At 44.7% G+C, this 18,203-nt stretch overlaps 1 protein-coding gene across 1 annotated transcript in view; it reads left to right on the top strand.

Annotated features, from left to right (window-relative positions):
• The window catches only part of LOC124794825 (spondin-2-like), a 619,441-nt gene extending 601,443 nt beyond the window's left edge, over positions 1 to 17,998 (top strand). Inside the window, exons 5-6 of the mRNA XM_047258487.1 lie at positions 6,973 to 7,321; positions 16,584 to 17,998. Of these exons, the coding sequence (XP_047114443.1) occupies positions 6,973 to 7,321; positions 16,584 to 16,813 (579 nt within the window). The 3' untranslated portion in view covers positions 16,814 to 17,998. The remainder of the gene's footprint in view (positions 1 to 6,972; positions 7,322 to 16,583) is intronic.
• Positions 17,999 to 18,203: the final 205 nt, after the last annotated feature.

Here is an 18,203-nt window from a genome sequence, read left to right as displayed (position 1 = left end):
ACCATTTCAGTCGATGCATTTTTGTAGACGCTGTGGCAGTTTTTGTATGCCCATGTCATACCAGCTCGCCGCCATGCTGTTCAGAAAGTTATGAACCTCTTCTTTCACAACGCCATCGGAACTGAATCGCTTTCTGGCCAAATGTTCTTTTAACCTAGGGAACAGGTGATAGTCACTGGGCGCCAAGTCAGGACTATAGGATGGGTAGGTGATTATGTTCCGCTGAAGCTGTTGCAGGAGAGCAACGGTTTGCGAGCGATGTGTGGGAGAGCGTTGTCATGGAGAATGTGTTCGCCCTTGCTCAACATTCCTCTTCTTCGGTTCTGAATTGCCTGTTTGAGTTTATTCAGAGTCTCACAGTACCTGTCAGCGTTAATTGTGATCCCAGCGATTCAGTTCAGACGACGAGGTGAAAGAAGAAGTCCATAACTTTATGAACAGCATAGTGGCGAGCTAGTGTGACATGGGCATACAAAAACTGCCACAGCGTCTACAAAAATGTGCCGACAGAAATGGTGATTATGTCGAAAAATAGCTAAATGTTCAAGGTATTAACTGATGTAAGCTATTGTAGAAATAAACAGGTCTATATACTTATAAAAAATAGAAGAGCTTACTTTTGGGATTATCCTCGTACAAGAACTCATCAAAAAACAGAAGCAATTTCATTAAGGATTAATGAAATATTGTTAATATTTGGTAGCCCTATTCATCTTATGTCAGAGTCGTTAAATGTAAACATTTATATGGTTCTATCCACATGTAGTACGATAATAAATACAGGTTATATTATCATTAGAGGAAGTGGTCTAAATTTGGGCAACCATTTTGTATTTAAGCCATAACTCGCGTCCTGTTGAAATTAAATAATATCGCAGCAAACAATACTTTCAACAGTTGTACTTTAAACGATTAGTGTGAAATGCAACACGCTCCAACTATTTTTTCTTATTTTTTTTAATGTCAAATTTATGCAGCTTAGAGATGTGGTCTTAAAACTATTGAAATATCATTGAAAACCGTCAGAAAAATGAATAGAAAACGATTTACTTATAGAATACAATATCAGAAACAATTTTATTTGAAAAATAAAATGGCATGTTTTTGTTTTTAAGTCAGTGTGGTCCTTCATATATTCTCTGGACAAAAGTCACAAAACATTTTTTTTCAACCCCTGGTCGTTCGCTGTGTGCCCATATGTTACACATGACACACCAAACACGTCATCAGAAAAGTTATTTTCATACAAAATTCGTTCGGAATAATCAGTATCTGGCTTCTTTCTTCCAGCCGTAGGGACACGTGGTAAGGACTAACAGCCGATGAGGTAAACTGGTTTGGCTGAGGTTAATGAATTAAAGGCGCTGACAAGTCAAATGTTCCCAGCATACAAGACTGTCCGAAACGGGTGGAAATCTTGAGAGGGTTGTCCTCATAGTTTCATCTCTGTCTGCCTGAATCGCCTTGGTCCTATCCGTTTCGTTTCATTGCCTCCTCTTTCCCTGCGAGATATATTTTGGCCTTGTTCTCCGCATTCTAGAACGAAAACAGAAAAGCATAGTCGTAATGACAAAGTGGTGCAAAAAATGGATATAGCCCAAGCTTAGATCATATGTAATAGACCAAATTTAGTCCATCAATGCGACGGAAAATTGAGGTTTATTATAAAACTACGAAAAAAATTCGCTGTGTAAACTAAAGCTGTTCTTAAAGCTAAGATTACCCCTACCACGATATACTTCTAGAGCAGGGCTTCCCAACCTTTTTAATTGGCGGATCCCTTTTTCAGATAAAAGTCCATGATGCATCCTTTTTCAGTCAAGCCCACAGCAACTGTTGAAACTCAGGGCGAAGCCCGTGGAAATTGAAAACTTCTTAATGCAAATGCCATTTTTCCACTAACCCCACGACGAATCAAGAGTCTTTGGTTTAATGATGAATGGAAACAACATGAAATTAATGACATTACCATTTGTCTGAATTCCCACTATATTCAGATGTTGGATTTAATCCCATTGTTCGATATTTTATCCATCCCCAGGAACTGTACTCGTATATAACGAAATAATAAGCAACCAGCTGCATAAAAGAAATTTAGTTTCTTTACCGGTTTCCGGGGCCTTGTGTACAGACACTTTGAACCAGCTGACCACGGCATTTTGCTGTATGCATCTTATTGTTGACAGCTGCAAATAATGCCATAGGTATAACGTTCTGAAGAAGGGCACTAAGCTCCCGAAACCGGTAAAGAAATTAAATTCGTTTTATGCAACTGTTTGCTTATTATTTCGTGCCATTGTTCAGTACACTAGGCAGGCCATATTTCTAATTGTGAGGAGGGGAATACTGAAAGAAAAGCAGCATTCTTGCTTTTTCAACAAGGGAGCAGAATTTTTTGTTTTCCAAACGGGTCGAAAGCGTAGTAACCGTAACTATCGAAGGTAGATTTCCGTATTGAGTCTATGACAATTTCTATCAACAACTCACATTCATTCGACGATAGAATGTTCGTCTTTTTGGATACAGCGAATGGGTTGACCAACCAGTCGGATTCCTGCAGCTTCCCTTCTTGAGTTGTTGGGAAGAATACTACAACGATGACGTCAAGCTTCGGAGATGTTCGAGGATTTTATGAAACAAATTGCTCCCAACATCCGATGTCTTGTCTTTCAAAAAATAGTAGAGAAGAGGGAAATACTCGACCTCTCCCTCCCCGACACTCTTCTTCCAAGAATTGATTTTCATCTTGAACTGTGTCGTTGGCGGGGACCGTTGTTAACTTTTCCCTTGTGGTGAAATCTTCATGTCTTTCATTTTGAAGAAAATATCTGCCAAATAAGCAAGTATACATTGGCAATTTTGGTCACTGATAAGATCTGCCAATTTGTTGTTCTGGTCTATAAGTAAACCTAGGACGTCTAAACGTAATTCATATAATGGAAACAGTGTATTTGCACGTGAGTGCCACCTCACTTCTACATGGGGAGGCAGGGAAAAATGAAGGTTTCCCACATCCTGACAAAGTATTGTGAAAAGTCTTGGCTTCAACGGCCCTGACTTTATGTATTTAATAATTTCGGCGGATTTATCTAAAACTTTTTTGAAGGAAGCAGGCATATTTTTCGTAGCTACAGCATCTCTGTGGAGAGCAGAATGACTACTACTGCAATCCTTCGAGTTCTCTATTATTTTAGTTATCGCTCCGACCGTTGGACGAGTCATAATTTTTCCTCCATCGGTGCACACATCGATGCAATTAGACAATGAAATTCGTTGGTCTTCAGAAAATCGTCCAAGAAACGTGATATTCAGCAATTGTTCAAATGTGTGTGAAATCTTATGGGACATAACTGCTAAGGTCATCGGTCCCTAAGCTTACACACTACGTAACCTAAATTATCCTAAGGACAAACACATACACCCATGCCCGAGGGAGGACTCGAACCTCCGCGGGGATATTCAGCACCTGCTGTACTGTCAGGTAGTGGTTTGCATAAAAAGAGGTTCTCTTCGATACATCCAAAGTAGTCATAACGGACAAAATAAAATCGCTAATCCCTGAACGACAGTAGATCCATCTATTGTGAGAGAAACATAATCGTGCTGTAAGCGAGAAGCGAGAGATTCTTTGTCATCATTTGACATGTTAACTATTCCTCTCTTTACTGTTTGATAGTGGCACTGAGGGGACAAGTCTTACTACCGTTTCGTCTAGCATAGAAGAAACAGTATCGCTGACACACTGTTTCATGAGATATTCCGTAATGATATGAGTTTGGTTGTCTTTGCTACTCTATAATTTACCAAGAAAAAAGCTTTTAATGAGATTTCATTAATTGTTTTTGCATGAGTTTTCATGCAGTGTTGAGAAGCAGCTGAATTGTGCTCTTCCTCTTGAAAAACTCAATCTCTTTAGTGTGGAAGTCCAGATGAGTGCCCCCAAAGTGATGGTGCAATTTAACTGGAACCATGTAAGTGTTCGGAACGACTCGCGTATAAATTACGGACTAAGCTTTACTCTCCTCTGTATCGATAAAGCCCATTTCTAAATAGCTTTCGTTGTCCTTACCCTTTTCAGTTACTCTACTTCCACAAGGCATTGCAGCTAATGGAGCACTTGCAGACTTTTCGCGCAATAAATCCGGCTGTGGCGCTTCAAGTGATTGTTCTTCATATGGCCGTCGTCCCTCCACATTAATTTGAACCGGAAAGTTTCCTTGGTGTGAAGGCTATTGAGAAACTGCTCGCTTCTCCAATCATCCCAATTTCAGCGACCGATCCACATTGGTAGTAACATACGTGTCGAAAGCCAATGATGAAACATTAACGAAGGAAGTTTAACATCGAATGTCATCTCGGACCGCATACATGCCAACAAAAGCTCTAATTGTTCGACTGATAACGTGCCATTTCGGAATATCTTGCGCGAAAGATTTCTGCGCATCGAAAGCCGTGAGCCGGAGTGTTGCAGAAACATTCGAGCAGAGGGGCAGCATCCACCGACACTAAACTACGTGCTGGGTCCTCACTAGGGAACCGCAGCCATACACGTACTTATCAAACGAAAAAAGGATAATATTGATGAATTTGCTGTTTATATTTTTAATTAATAATTTTACTCATTATTTTACAAATTTTGGTCAAAGTTAGCCACGGACACTTAGAACGAACGACCCAGCAGACCCATGAGGGTCCGCTGACTACACGTTGGGAAGCCCTGTTCTAGACTATTCGTAAACACAGGACTGCATTAAATACAATGAATGGTTATGTGCAAAAACTGAAGATCATTGAAACTGAGTTAATGTTTACAACAGTCGCATGCGACAATGAAGTGACGGTTATGAAGAGCAACTGACGTGGCCTGAAGTGCTGATTTACGTTGTTTCCGCTAGGCTGCAGCACCTGACTGTCCAAATATCCAGCTAGCCCAAATTTAGATCGTAGTCAAAATTTAGACCACTTCCTCTAATAGCGGAAAATGACATGGCTGAAGGTGTACGGTAATAGAAGCATGTGGAGATGAGAAATATAGGTTGTATCATTATTAGGAGTGAAAACTGAAACAGCAATGTCTTCAGCATCTCCGCGACTGTATCCCATAGATGGAACAAGTGTGTGACCGCTCTTGCTGTCCTTCTCAGTATACGTTCAATATCACGTGATAGTATTGTTATGTACGGATTCCATACACGCAAGCTATATTCCAAACAGAGTCGCCGGGCAGTGTGGCCGAGCGGTTCTAGGCGCTTCAGTCTGGAACCGCGAGACCGCTACGGTCGCAGGTTCGAATCCTACCTCGGGCATGGATGTGTGTGATGTCCTTAGGTTAGTTAGGGTTACGTAGTTCTAAGTTATAGGGGACTGATGACCTCAGACGTTAAGTCCCATAGTGCTCAGAGCCATTTGAACCATTTTTTGTAGCCAGTTTCATATTTGTCCGTCTCCCTCAATACACTGGTTCATCTGTCGCCTGGGCCACTCATGTACATTTTCATTTTATCATATCTCTTGTATTTTAAGTGCCAGTGCCTCATTGAAATTGAGTTTATATGACACTCTAGACCAGGGATGCCCAACTCTTCTAGGCTTGAGATATACTACATGCAATTTAGTCCATTCAGAGATCTACTCACTTAAAAATTCATAAAGGTTTAAGAGGATCAACAGTCCCGAGCCAAAATTAATCATTTAAAGTGATAATTTCCTCTGCCTCAAAAGTTGCAGGCCTACGACTCAGTTATCAAGATATTACAATTGTGAAAAAAACTTAAATAGACAACATCAAAACTGCTGAAAAAAATTTAGTGAGATACTTGGCTGTGCACATTATTGGCAATTTATTCTAATCTGGTGACTAATTTGTCTCAACAAACCTTACTCAGTCTGAAATATGAGGCGGTTATTTAACATGTCGACACGAACAGCAACCTTCGTTTCGATAAAATAAGCTACTCGACTGATTATTATGTCCGTCATGGAAACTTAAAAAAACGAGGCACGTGTTGCCTACTGGAGGGGAGGGTTGTCCCCTCAAGCACTACACACGGCACCTCATCCCGTAGAGGACCCTGAGCTCTCGCCCCCTCACCCTAACTCCGCTTACAACGCGCCTAGTTCAAATGGCTCTGAGCACTATGGGACTTAACTGCTGAGGTCATCAGTCCCCCAGAATTTAGAACTATTTAAGCCTAACTAACCTAAAGACATCACACACATCCATGCCTGAGGGAGGATTCGAACCTGCAACCGTACCAGCAGCGCTGTTCCAGACTGAAGGGCGTAGGACCGCTCGGCCACAGCGGCCGGCTGCGTCTAATTAACGAGTGGTAACCTCGCCATGTGTGAGGAAAAACTGTTGCTTGGCGCGAGCATTAAAAGGCGGTGAAATGCAGCTAGAGACGAAAGAGGCGGGGACTGTATTGTCAGATTTATAAATACCGTGGAAAACACTCATTGTAAAGAAACTGGTATCAAGCAACCAAACGAATGACGATGGGATTCACATACTGAAACCCGGGTCGTGTGTACGATTTTATCCAAATAAAGGATTAGTAAAGTATAACTGGAGCGGATTTATTCATCATGAAACCGGTCGATCGCGATCGACAGGTTGACCACCCCTACTCTATACGAACATACTACCGGAAGTCAAAAAAAGTCGAAAAACACACAATTTTTATGCTGAAAAGAATGGTGGTACAGCTCTCCGGTACTTATCCTATCGTGCTACGGACTGGTTTTGCTTGAAATAACCCAAGAGCAGACTTTTCTTAGCCTACGATGACTGTGTTGCTGCGAGATTGTCGTTGTTTGTGTCTGTATCTGCTCTACGTGAGCTCCTACAGCACCACTGGAACAAACTAGTGTCAGTACAAACGCGACAGCACTCGTGATGTCTGTACTCTTTCCTCGTCGCGCATGCCTGCCGCTTAGCTCTGCGCTGACGCCGCCTCTTTGTGTCTGCCGCAGGTGCGGGAGTACCGTCTGGGGGCGGTGTTCGAGCACGCGGCCGACGACCTGCGCTACGAGCTGGTGGTGCCGCAGCCCGCTGCCACGCCGCCCCCGCCGCCCACCAACAACGACGACCTGCAGAACGAGATCGAGCAGGAGCGTCGCGAGCAGGCGCCGGCGCCCGCCCCCGCGTCCACGCCGCCCCCGGCGCCGGCCTCCTCGCCGCCCACCAGCACGGCTGCGGCGACCAGCACCACCAGCGTCGCACCGCCGGCCCCACTGCCCCTCGTCATCAAGCGCGGGGACAAGAAGGCGCTGCGCAAGCACATCATGCGCTACAACAAGAAGGCTGCCCGCAGGAAACTCAGTCAGTACCCGACACACTACTGCCCCAAATAATACTACGGCTATCGCTGTTGTTGCTGTCTTTAGTCTGAAGACTGGTCTGTGGCAGAGTTCTATGACAGTCTATCCCGTGCAAATCTCACTATCTTTGCACAGCCCCCATGATTGTTTAGAAAACGCTTTTTAACCACCAGCTGCTTTATTTAACCAACATAGGGTGATTAGGATGTAGCCTATCCCCGATGTTATTCAATCTGTATATTGAGCAAGCAATAAAGGAAACAAAAGAAAAGTTCGGAGTAGGTATTAAAATCCATGGAGAAGAAATAGAAACTTTGAGGTTCGCCGATGACGCTGTACTTCTGTCAGAGACAGCAAAGGACTTGTAAGAGCAGTTGAACGGAATGGACAGTGTCTTGAAAGGAGGGTATAAGGTAACATCAACAAAAGCAAAACGAGGATAATGGAATGTAGACGAATTACGTCGGGTGATGCTGAGGGAATTAGATTAGGAAATGAGACACTTAAAGTAGTAAAGGAGTTTTGCTATTTGGGGAGCAAAATAACTGATGATGGTCGAAGTAGAGAGGATATAAAATGTAGACTGACAATGGCAAGGAAAGCATTTCTGAAGAAAAAAATTTAACATCGAGTATAGATTCAAATGTCAAGAAGTCGTTTCTGAAAGTATTTGTATGGAGTGTAGCCATGTATGGAAGTGAAACGTGGACGTAAATAGCTTAGACAAGAAGAGAATAGAAGCTTTCGAAATGTGGTGCTACAGAAGAATGCTGAAGATTAGATGGGTAGATCACATAACTAATGAGGAGGTATTGAATAGAATTGGGGAGAAGAGGAGCTTGTGGCACAACTTGACAAGAAGAAGGGACCGGTTGGTAGGACATGTTCTGAGACATCGAGGGATCACCAATTTAGTATTGGAGGGCAGCGCGGAGGGTAAAAATCGTAGAGGGAGACCAAGAGATGAATACACCAAGCAGATTCAGAAGGATGTAGGCTGCAGTAGTTACTGGGAGATGAAGAAGCTTGCACAGGATAGAGTAGCATGGAGAGCTGCATCAAATCAGTCTCAGGACTGAAGACAACAACAACAACAGGGTGATTAACTAACGTTCAAAAACCTATAACGCGGCGAAGATGACGCTGAGACAAGTAGTTTAATATAAGACACATCGGACTGCAGATGTCGGGAAATACCCCATAAGTGGATGACAAATGTTGAACATGTGACGTCACCACATGACTACCTCGCCGCACATGCAGCGGTTGAGCCTGTCGGTCTGTCGCACCCGGTCGTCCCAACCTAAGTGAATTATTCACGTGGCTGTGCCTCCGGGACCACGTGCGCGACTCGTGGGGCTCAGGGTACGAGTAATACGTGTGGCAGGGAGCATTTTTTTCTTTTTGCATTGTGTTAGATATGTGTTTTCCCTGAGGTGAGATTTCCTATTTTATTTATTTACCCATCTCGCAGTCTCCTCTGGTTTATTGCAAAGTACAATTCAACAGAAACCTAGCGAGCTGCATCGCTAGTAAATCAGTGTAAGCTTTCGAACTGCGTCGCTCTCAGTAAGTGACGTACGTTTTCTTTACTCTAAGATAGTCTCTAACGGAAAACAGAAGAGACATAAGAAATGAAACACAAATTAAAAATAGCTTTCGACTGATTACTTCGAGGACAATAATTTTGTAACTTCTGCGTTTACAACAGAACACATTTACAAAAGGTATTCGACAAAAGAGTAGTCTAGCGGAGCGATATACAGCCCTGCTCCCTACCGACCAGGGTGGCATTGACAAGCCCACCCACTGCACATGTGGCGAGGTACGTCATCTGGTGACGTCACTTGTTCAACATTTGTCATTCACTTTTGGGGTATTTCCCGACATTTGCGGCCCCTTCTGTCTTATATTAAATTGCTTTTCTCAGCGTCACCTAAGTCGCTTCGGGGGGTTTTAAACGTTAATAAGAACTACCCTGCATATCATCATATGCAGGTTAGGTACAGGGTGACATTTATTGAACTATATGAGAAAAACGTAAATTAGTTATAAACTGCGGCGTGCACACACTTTATTCACCATGTAATCGTCACTACGGATATTCAGGTTTAGGTTATGACGTGTTCGGTATGCCTGCCATCATTGGCAATGATGTGGCGCAGACGAACAGCGAAATTCTGCATGACCCGCTGAACTGTCGGAACATCGATGCTGTCGATAACCTTCTGAATGGGGATTTTCAGCTCAGCAATGGTTTTGGAGTTGTTGCTGAACACCGTGTTTAATACAGTCCCACAGAAAGAAGTCGCATCTTTTCAGATCCGGAGAATATGGCGGCCAATCGAGGCCCATGGCAGTGGCCTCTGGGTACCCCAGAGCCAGAATGTGATCCCCGGTGTGCTCCTCCAGGACATCAAACACTCTCCTACTTCGATGGAGTCGAGCTCCGTCTTGCATGAACCACATCTTGTCGAAATCAGGCCCAGTTTAGATAACTAGGATCATCTTCCAAAACCTTAATGACCGTTCGGTAGTCACCGTGCCGTCATGGAATATCGCACTGATTATTCCGTGACTGGACATTGCACACCACACTGTCACCGGTTGAGAGTAAAGACACTTGTCTATCGCGAAATGCGGATTCTCAGTCCACTAAATCTGCCAATTTTGCTTCTTGACGAAGCCATCCAAATGAAAATGGGCTTCGTCGCTAAACCAAACAACAACGCGCATACTAATTCCCATCACGATCCGCGGCCAATCGTGCAGTTTGAACGTTCTAACGCAAACCGTTCAAAAGTCATGGCGATTTTATTTCGTATAGTCCAATAATTGTCACCCTGTACATAAAACAGCTTATTCAAATGGTCAAATGGCTCTGAGCACTGTGGGACTTAACATCTGAGGTCATTACTCCCCTAGAACTTAGAACTACGTAAACCTAACTAACCTAAGGACATCACACACATCAATACCCGAGGCAGGATTCGAACCTGCGACCGTAGCGGTCGCGCAGTTCCAGACTGAAGTGCCTAGAACCGCTCGGCCACACAGACCGGCCAGCTGATGGTTACAATACATTTTCGAAAGTACTCAACGGCCGTTGATTCTCACCTGATAAAAACATTAAATCCCGTAATTGTGTCCCATTGTGAAGTAGAAGTGTGAAATCTGGCTCAATGTTGCCTACGACCTTCCTCTGTAATGGTGCGAAATGGTGGTGGCCTGTGACGTCACACTCGAACTCCGCGACGCTTCAAACACCAAGGTGCCGACACAGGCAAAGAAAGGGTCTCAGCTCAGAAGTTGATATGAAGTATAAGTTGGTTAATGATGTCGCATTGGCACCAAATTTCACCACAAGACTGCTCAACGCCACCGTTGACGTGTCACACGATGTAAAGCTCATCACACCCTTCCCTTACCCCCATTTCAACTCACCTCTAGACGCTTCTGCAATGGACGTCAGAACCGCGATAACCATCGTTGACGGGTGGCGGAGGAAATTTCGGACACACCGCCCCGCAGAATCGACACGAAAAGGCTTCAGGAGATGGCATAAAGGGCGTCAGTGACACCACCCCGTCCCTTGGAGCATTGATTTCCACAGACTGCGAGGTCGAAAACTAAAACGACAGTTCGCAGCGAGATGAGCAGCAGGAGGACGTTCTTGACAACTTTCGACACTGCTGACACCCCTGCACAATTACTCCTCCTCTAAGGACATCGTGGCGTTGTAACACGACTGCTATTTTTGGTGTTGTATTCAGAGTCGAAACACTAAGGACCGTTCAAAACCATTCGACAAACTTTGAACGTGATTCGAAGCAGAAAAGTGTGTGTATGCTCTATCACCCTCCTGATTCGCGGCCACCTGTGGCGTGATCCAGAGGGCTGCAACACCGACACGTCCGCGTATAAAATGGTAAAGCGATCCTCTAATAGCCCCACACCCCTTTCAGTTCGGCAACATTCTCGGTGCTACACTACGCTTCTGATGAGCACTTTAAAACTGCACCTGTATAGAGACTTTGACACCCATTCAGCTCCACAGCTCCACATGCATGCCATCAAACTGGCGCTAGAGCAGCAGTGGAGCGCCACTCAGGTGTATGGGTGTCGAAGAATCTGTACAGATATAGTTTTAAAATGCTCATCAGCAGTGTAGTGTGGCACCTAGGGTGTTGCGAAACTGAAGATCTTAGAGGGACTCTTACCCGTCCCGTTTTATTCCAGACGTTCCAATGTGGTAGCCCCCCTCCCCTCCCCCCAGGAGGGCGTGAATCCGAAGAGCTGAAAAACCATAAATTCTATTTGTTGCTTCACATCACGTTCAAATATCGTTAAACAGTTTTGAACGGTCCCTAGTGGTTTCACTCTCTAAACTACACCAAAAAATTGCAGTCGCACTACCCTCCAAAGGGTTGAAGCGCTACGATGTACTTAGAAAAGGGTTGAATCATCCGAGGTTGTCTGCAGTGTTGAACGTTGTCAAGAAAGTCGTCGTGTGGCTCATCGTACTGTGGTCTCCGTTTTCCACCGCGAAGTCTATGGGAATCAATACCCCCAAGAGAAGGGCTCGTTTCATTGACGCTCCTTATGCCATCTCCTGAGACCTTTTCGTGTCGATTATTATCTGAAATGTTTCATTCGGCCACCCACGACAAAACCGCGTGACATCAACGCTGAGCGACGAGCTTCTGACCTCTATCGTCGAGGTTCAAAAGGAGGAGTGAAATGTTGGTAACAAGGAGTGCGATGACCTCCAGATCGTGCAACACGTCGACAATGGCGTTGGGAAGTATTTTGGTGAAAATTGGTGCCAATGTGACGTCATTAACCCACTCTATACCTCACATGAACTTCTGAGCTCGGTTCTTTTTTCGCTTGTGTCGATACCTTGCCGAGTCAGAAGCAGACGTCACAGGGCGGCAAGCTTTTGCACTTTTACAGAGTAAGATTGTAGGGATCTTTGAGCCATATTTCAATCTTCTGCGTTGCAGTGCCGGACAATTAGGGGGTTTAAAAAAATTGACCCTTTAATTGTGTTTCGATTCCAGTCCCTTTATCTTTGTCATGCCCTTGTCCAACCGTAAAAAGTAAACTTTTGCAGCCGCAAATGTCACAGTTATTAAAATATTCCGTGTTATTATTTCATGTTTTGGTGAATATCTCGTTCAAACCAACTTTCATCCTCATCTACTGAGGAAGTTTCCAAAGGGGTTGTAGCTTTTTCAAAGGCTCGTCACCGACTAATAGAAAAATTCTGTTTCTTCGTGCTGAAGCGCGAAGTCGTGATTTCCCATTTTTGAAAACTCGCGAGCAAATGAGTGCATGAGATCAATTTTCTCCATATTGCTGATAGATAGAGACCTCCAACCATGTCTAAAGAAAAAGTCGACTCACCTCGGAAGATGTTCTCCGTAGTTGAGAACGAAACGTCAGGGACAAGAAGTTCTACAGATCGACCACGGCAACTTAGCCCGGAAGAGTTTATTGATAAAGACGCCGGCCATGAAAGCCTACATGGAATGAAAAAGTCAATATGTTAAGTAAATTTCATGCACAGGAACATGTTATGTAATATGTACCACACGGAAAATCATAGCAACCTCTATTTTCCATTGCAAACTTTTTCGAATTTCGCGTAGCGTCTTACTTCCACGTAAATATCACAATAATTCTGTCCATTAACGGAATTATGGGCACAGCACAATGAATCTGACACTTGAGGCTAGAAGTACAGCAAAAATTAATTTTTTTACCTAGTAATTTCTGTAAAATCGTTTCCAAAAGACCTTAGGGCGTGCGCGTCGATTCTGTCATCTCCGACCGGTCGAAAAGTGGCAAATGCTTTTCAGCCTCCCCTTCTGAACAAATGAATTGTAGAATCTCGTACTGGAAGGAAGCAAGGGAGAGGATTATATTATGGGTGTCCGGTATCCTCTTTCTACAACACAGATGCACATGTGGATTAGTACAGTTCTTTATTTACATGAACTGTATGCTTTTACTTAATTGGAATAGAGTCCACGTGTTTTGGTACGAGCTCTTCAATCGTTGTCCTTTTGCAGACAATATAGGCAATCTTTCTATTACAAACTGTAGTCTCACTGCTAGTCCCACTATGGTCACTAATCTGGTCGCTGTTCACTGTCGTAGCCTGTTACGAACTCAGCTCACTCTGCGGATGAATGACAGACGCCAAATTGGGAGTGTGAGTCAGTAAGTCCCTCCAACCAGCAGCGGCAGCCCACACACATGCTGTCGAGAAGGCGTTGGCGGATTTTTGCTTGTGGACGTGTCTCTAGTCTCTCTCGTAATAGGCTCGCTCGACCAGTTCTTTGGACGAAAACTGGTCACTGCACATCGGGTACTGTATCCTCCGTGACCTGTACAAGGCTGCACTCCAGGCAAATCCCTTCACAAAGGACTTCCTAAGAGTTACACTACTGGCCATTAAAATTGCTACACCTAGAAGAAATGCGGATGATAAACGGGTATTCATTGGAAAAATATATTATACTAGAACTGACATGTGATTACATGTTCACGCAATTTGGGTGCATAGATCCTGAGAAATCAGTACCCAGAACAACCACCTCTGGCCGTAATAACGGCCTTGATACGCCTGGGCATTGAGTCAAACAGGGCTTGGATGGCGTGTATAGGTACAGCTGCCGATGCAGCTTCAACACGATACCACATTTCATCGAAAGTAGTGACTGGCGTATTGTGACGAGCCAGTTGCTCGGACACCATTGACCAGACGTTTTCAATTGGTGAGAGATCTGGAGAATGTGGTGGCCAGGGCAGCAGTCGAACAGTTTCTGTATCCAGAAAGGCCCGCACAGGACCTGCAACATGCGGTCGTGGTTTCGCAGGGATCGAATGTAGGGTAGAGCCACGGGTCGTAACGCATCTGAAATGTAACGTCCACTGTTCAAAGTGCCATCATTGCGAACAGGAGGTGACCGAGACGTGTAACCAATGGCACCCCATACCATCACGCCGGGCGATACGACAGTATGGCGATGACGAATACACGCTTCCAATGTGCGTTCACCGCGATGTCGCCAAACACGGATGCGACCATCATGATGCCCGCATCTCGTGGTCGTGCGGTAGCGTTCTCGCTTCCCACGGCCGGGTTCCCGGGTTCGATTCCCGGCGGGGTCAGGGATTTTCTCTGCCTCGTGATGGCTGGGTGATGTGTGCTTTCCTTAGGTTAGTTAGGTTTCAGTAGTTCTAAGTTCTAGGGGACTTATGACCACAGCAGTTGAGTCCCATAGTGCTCAGAGCCATTTGAACCATTTGACCATCATGATGCTGTAAACAGAACCTGGATTCATCCGAAAAAATGACGTTTTGCCATTCGTGCACCCAGGTTCGTCGTTGAGTAAACCGTCGCAGGCACTCCTGTCTGTGATGCAGCGTCAAGGGTAACCGCAGCCATGGTCTCCGAGCTGATAGTCCATGCTGCTCCAAACGTCGTCGAACTGTTCGTGCAGATGGTTGTTGTCTTGCAAACGTCCCCATCTGTTGACTCAGGGATCGAGGCGTGGCTGCACGATCCGTTACAGCCATGCGGATAAGATGCCTGTTATCTCGACTGCTAGTGATACGTTGCCGTTGGGATCCAGCACGGCGTTCCGTATTACCCTCCTGAACCCACCGATTCCATATTCTGCTAACAGTCATTGGATCTCGACCAACGCGAGCAGTAATGTCGCTACACGATAAAGCGCAGTCGCGATAGGCTACAATCCGACCTTTATCAAAGTCGGAAACGTGATGGTACGCATTTCTCCTCCTTACACGAAGCGTCACAACAATGTTTCACCAGGGAACGCCGGTCAACTGCTGTTTGTTTATGAGAAATCGGTATGAGAAATCAGTTCCTCACGTCAGCACGTTGTAGGTGTCGCCACCGGCGCCAAACTTGTGTGAATGCTTTGAAAAGCTAATCATTTGCATATCACAGCGCACAGTCCGCTGCCCAGTGAAAATTTCATTCTAGAAGACCAAACATTTCTTAACAGTACCACAACATCCTCTCTCTCTGACGTGCACATCGATGACATACAAGAACTAAAATGACAAGACGACCTTGCAAACATAATTTCGAATTTTGGTGAAATTTTGAATATATTAAACATTTTCAAGCCAGAGCGCCATAGCAATGTTAACAAAATTTTTTCCAATTGTATTTGCACTGTGGTTTCGAACAGACACACCTTTCAAACGAGCTTCTTTTCGACTGAAAGGTAAACATTGGACACTTTTTCTTTCAGTTGGTTGTGGCTGCTCCTGGAATATCGTTCTCAAAATTTGTCAATATCTGTTCCATTGTTACGTGACGCTCTTTAGGTAATTTTTTCATGAGTGCTTCTTTCATTCCTCCTTCGGCCAGCCCTAACGCTAATGACTTGAGAAAGTAGCTTCAGCTGTTTGTATTGCCATTCACCATAAACGAGACATAGTTGTTTATCCCCAACGCATAAAACGGCCCATACATATGCCACATAGGCCAGCACCTGGTATTCCTGCCGTGGTCTTATTGTGCACGGAAGATCAAATACATCGAATCTCCCTTTCTTACATTGTAGAAAAGTACAATGTTCGATTTCTTCACCATCTCATCTCCCTTACCTATCCCGCGCGTCGTTGAAGCTAAAACAGTCTTTTCTTTCCTGTAAATGAATGAGGGCGAAGAAATTGAGCTATTCCTGTTTTGCAGCAGTGTTTCTGGGACTTCTATTTTGTTTTGTGTAACCTATTAACCATTGTCAAATTTTTGTCGGCGAGTTTGTTGGTTACTTCAGAAGAAGCAAACGAATTGTCCATCATAATGTTCCGGTTGGTTCCATAAATAGGTTTCACTTTTTTCCATTACATAATATGTTGCAACTGAAACAAATTAAATTGCGCGTCTGTATCACCTCGTCTTCGTGGTGAAGCAATTTTAATGGCCAGTAGTGTAAATTTATAGAACTGACAGTCACAGTCAGTGTTTTATCTCCTATTTTGTTCTTTGGTTTTAAGAATTCAGCCGTTTCATTTTAATGAAATGGTATCAAAAGACTTGATGAAACAAGCTATGTTTGCTTGTGACGCTTGGGCCTTAAGCCAGCCCTATAGAGAAGGGTGTCTACGTGATTGAAGCTGAGAGACATGTTCAGTTCTGGAACTGCTTAGAGTTAAGTTGGTACAGGAGTTGTTGGTGTTCGAGTTGGTACAGGAGTTTTTGGTGTTCGCAGGGTCGGGCATCCGCGACTGCCGAGTCGGCGACTGGTCGGCGTGGGGTCCGTGCAGCCAGTCGTGTGGCATCGGCGAGATGCAGCGGCGGCGGAAGGTGGTGCGCGAGGTGGGCCGGCGCGGCGGCAGGCCGTGTCCGCCTCTGGTGGAGACGCGCTGGTGCGGCAGCGCGCGCACCTGCGGCGCCGAGACGCGCGGCGGTTACTTCCACTGGGGCGCCGGCGCGCCCTAGCCGGGGGCCGCCGTCTGCTCCACAACCTCCCCGCCACCACGCACCTTCTGTAACACTTTGTGACTCCATTTCATTTGAGGAACCCTGCCTTCGACTCATTCTTCACCAGACGTACCGCGCGCTACTGGGCACGCGTACTGTGTACGTGTTGACAGCGTAGCGTGTTACTTCGTTTGTGGTGTCGATCCGAGACAGCGAGCTGGAGGGATCGTTTCCAGAGCTACTGGAGAGCACCAGCTCGAGAACAATTCTAGTGGCATCATTTGCGAGAACTGTAACAGTGTACCGAGTTTTTCAACAAGTCGGTGAAGTGCAGCACAGCGAAAATTTCCAGGAACTCTTGTTAAGTACGTCCAAAATCACAGGGTTACTACAAAAGCTTCTCCTTAATTTAACACTATACTCCATAAACTAGAAACCATGCGGAGATTACTGACAACTGGTGGATACTGCACAAGTTTTACCCACCGCGATATAAATGCAGTATGCATCCTCATCTCGTCAGCGAACACATTCCTTTCTAGTATTTGTACGTGGCGGATGTAGGTTTCAGTAAGTTCCATTCAGCGATCTTCAAGATTCAGCGTGGTTGCGGAGCTAAATACTTCTCTTGCTCCATCTCCTCCTACACTCCGCTAATATTTCTACACACGCGGTACTTCCAACGTTCTTCATAACCTTTTTAAATGTTCGAACCTTTCCTAGTCCTATGGATTTCGCCTCTAGCGCTGCATACTTTTACAAGTTACGTAGTCCTGAATGGCTTGGCAAGTGTTCAACCAATAAGTTCTTTCTTTCCCTTAGTATATTCCATCTACTTCTTTACTTATCTATTCTTCCGATTACTTCTCTACCTCTACCGCGTCTGCATCTCTAATATGCATCACATGGACAAAAATTTCTATACCAGTAAGTCTTAAAAGACAAATTGTTATCCAGACAGCAGCAACCCATCTGCTGACGCCACTACCTCTATTATGCTTTGAGGTAAACTGAAACCACGAATACTGAACTTTGAGAACGTCTCCCCTCTTATCACGGATGACATTAGCGAATGGACGATTTAACTTCGGATTCGCAACATCCCGAATGTCGGTAAGTCGTTTGTAGTAACTCTGTTCAAATGACGATATTCACATATTTAACCGAAACCTTGTGCGGTCTTTCAACGTCACTGTATTTTGAATAGCCTACGTGAACAACGATAACTGAAATTTCTGCCCTCTAAAGACAGTCAGACGTCGCAATATTTGCGCTGAGTGTCCAAATTACATGACAATTTCTAAAATGTTTAAAATACTATAAGACACTACTGAGACGCTGGACCGTCGAAAATTTTGGTCCACCGAGTGCGTCACTTTTGTGCATTCCGCTCTGGCGGATGCGTGTA

The sequence above is a fragment of the Schistocerca piceifrons genome, chromosome 4 (assembly GCF_021461385.2).
Source record: "Schistocerca piceifrons isolate TAMUIC-IGC-003096 chromosome 4, iqSchPice1.1, whole genome shotgun sequence".
Taxonomy (NCBI): Eukaryota; Metazoa; Arthropoda; class Insecta; order Orthoptera; family Acrididae; genus Schistocerca; species Schistocerca piceifrons.
This window is presented reverse-complemented; position numbering and strand designations above follow the sequence as displayed.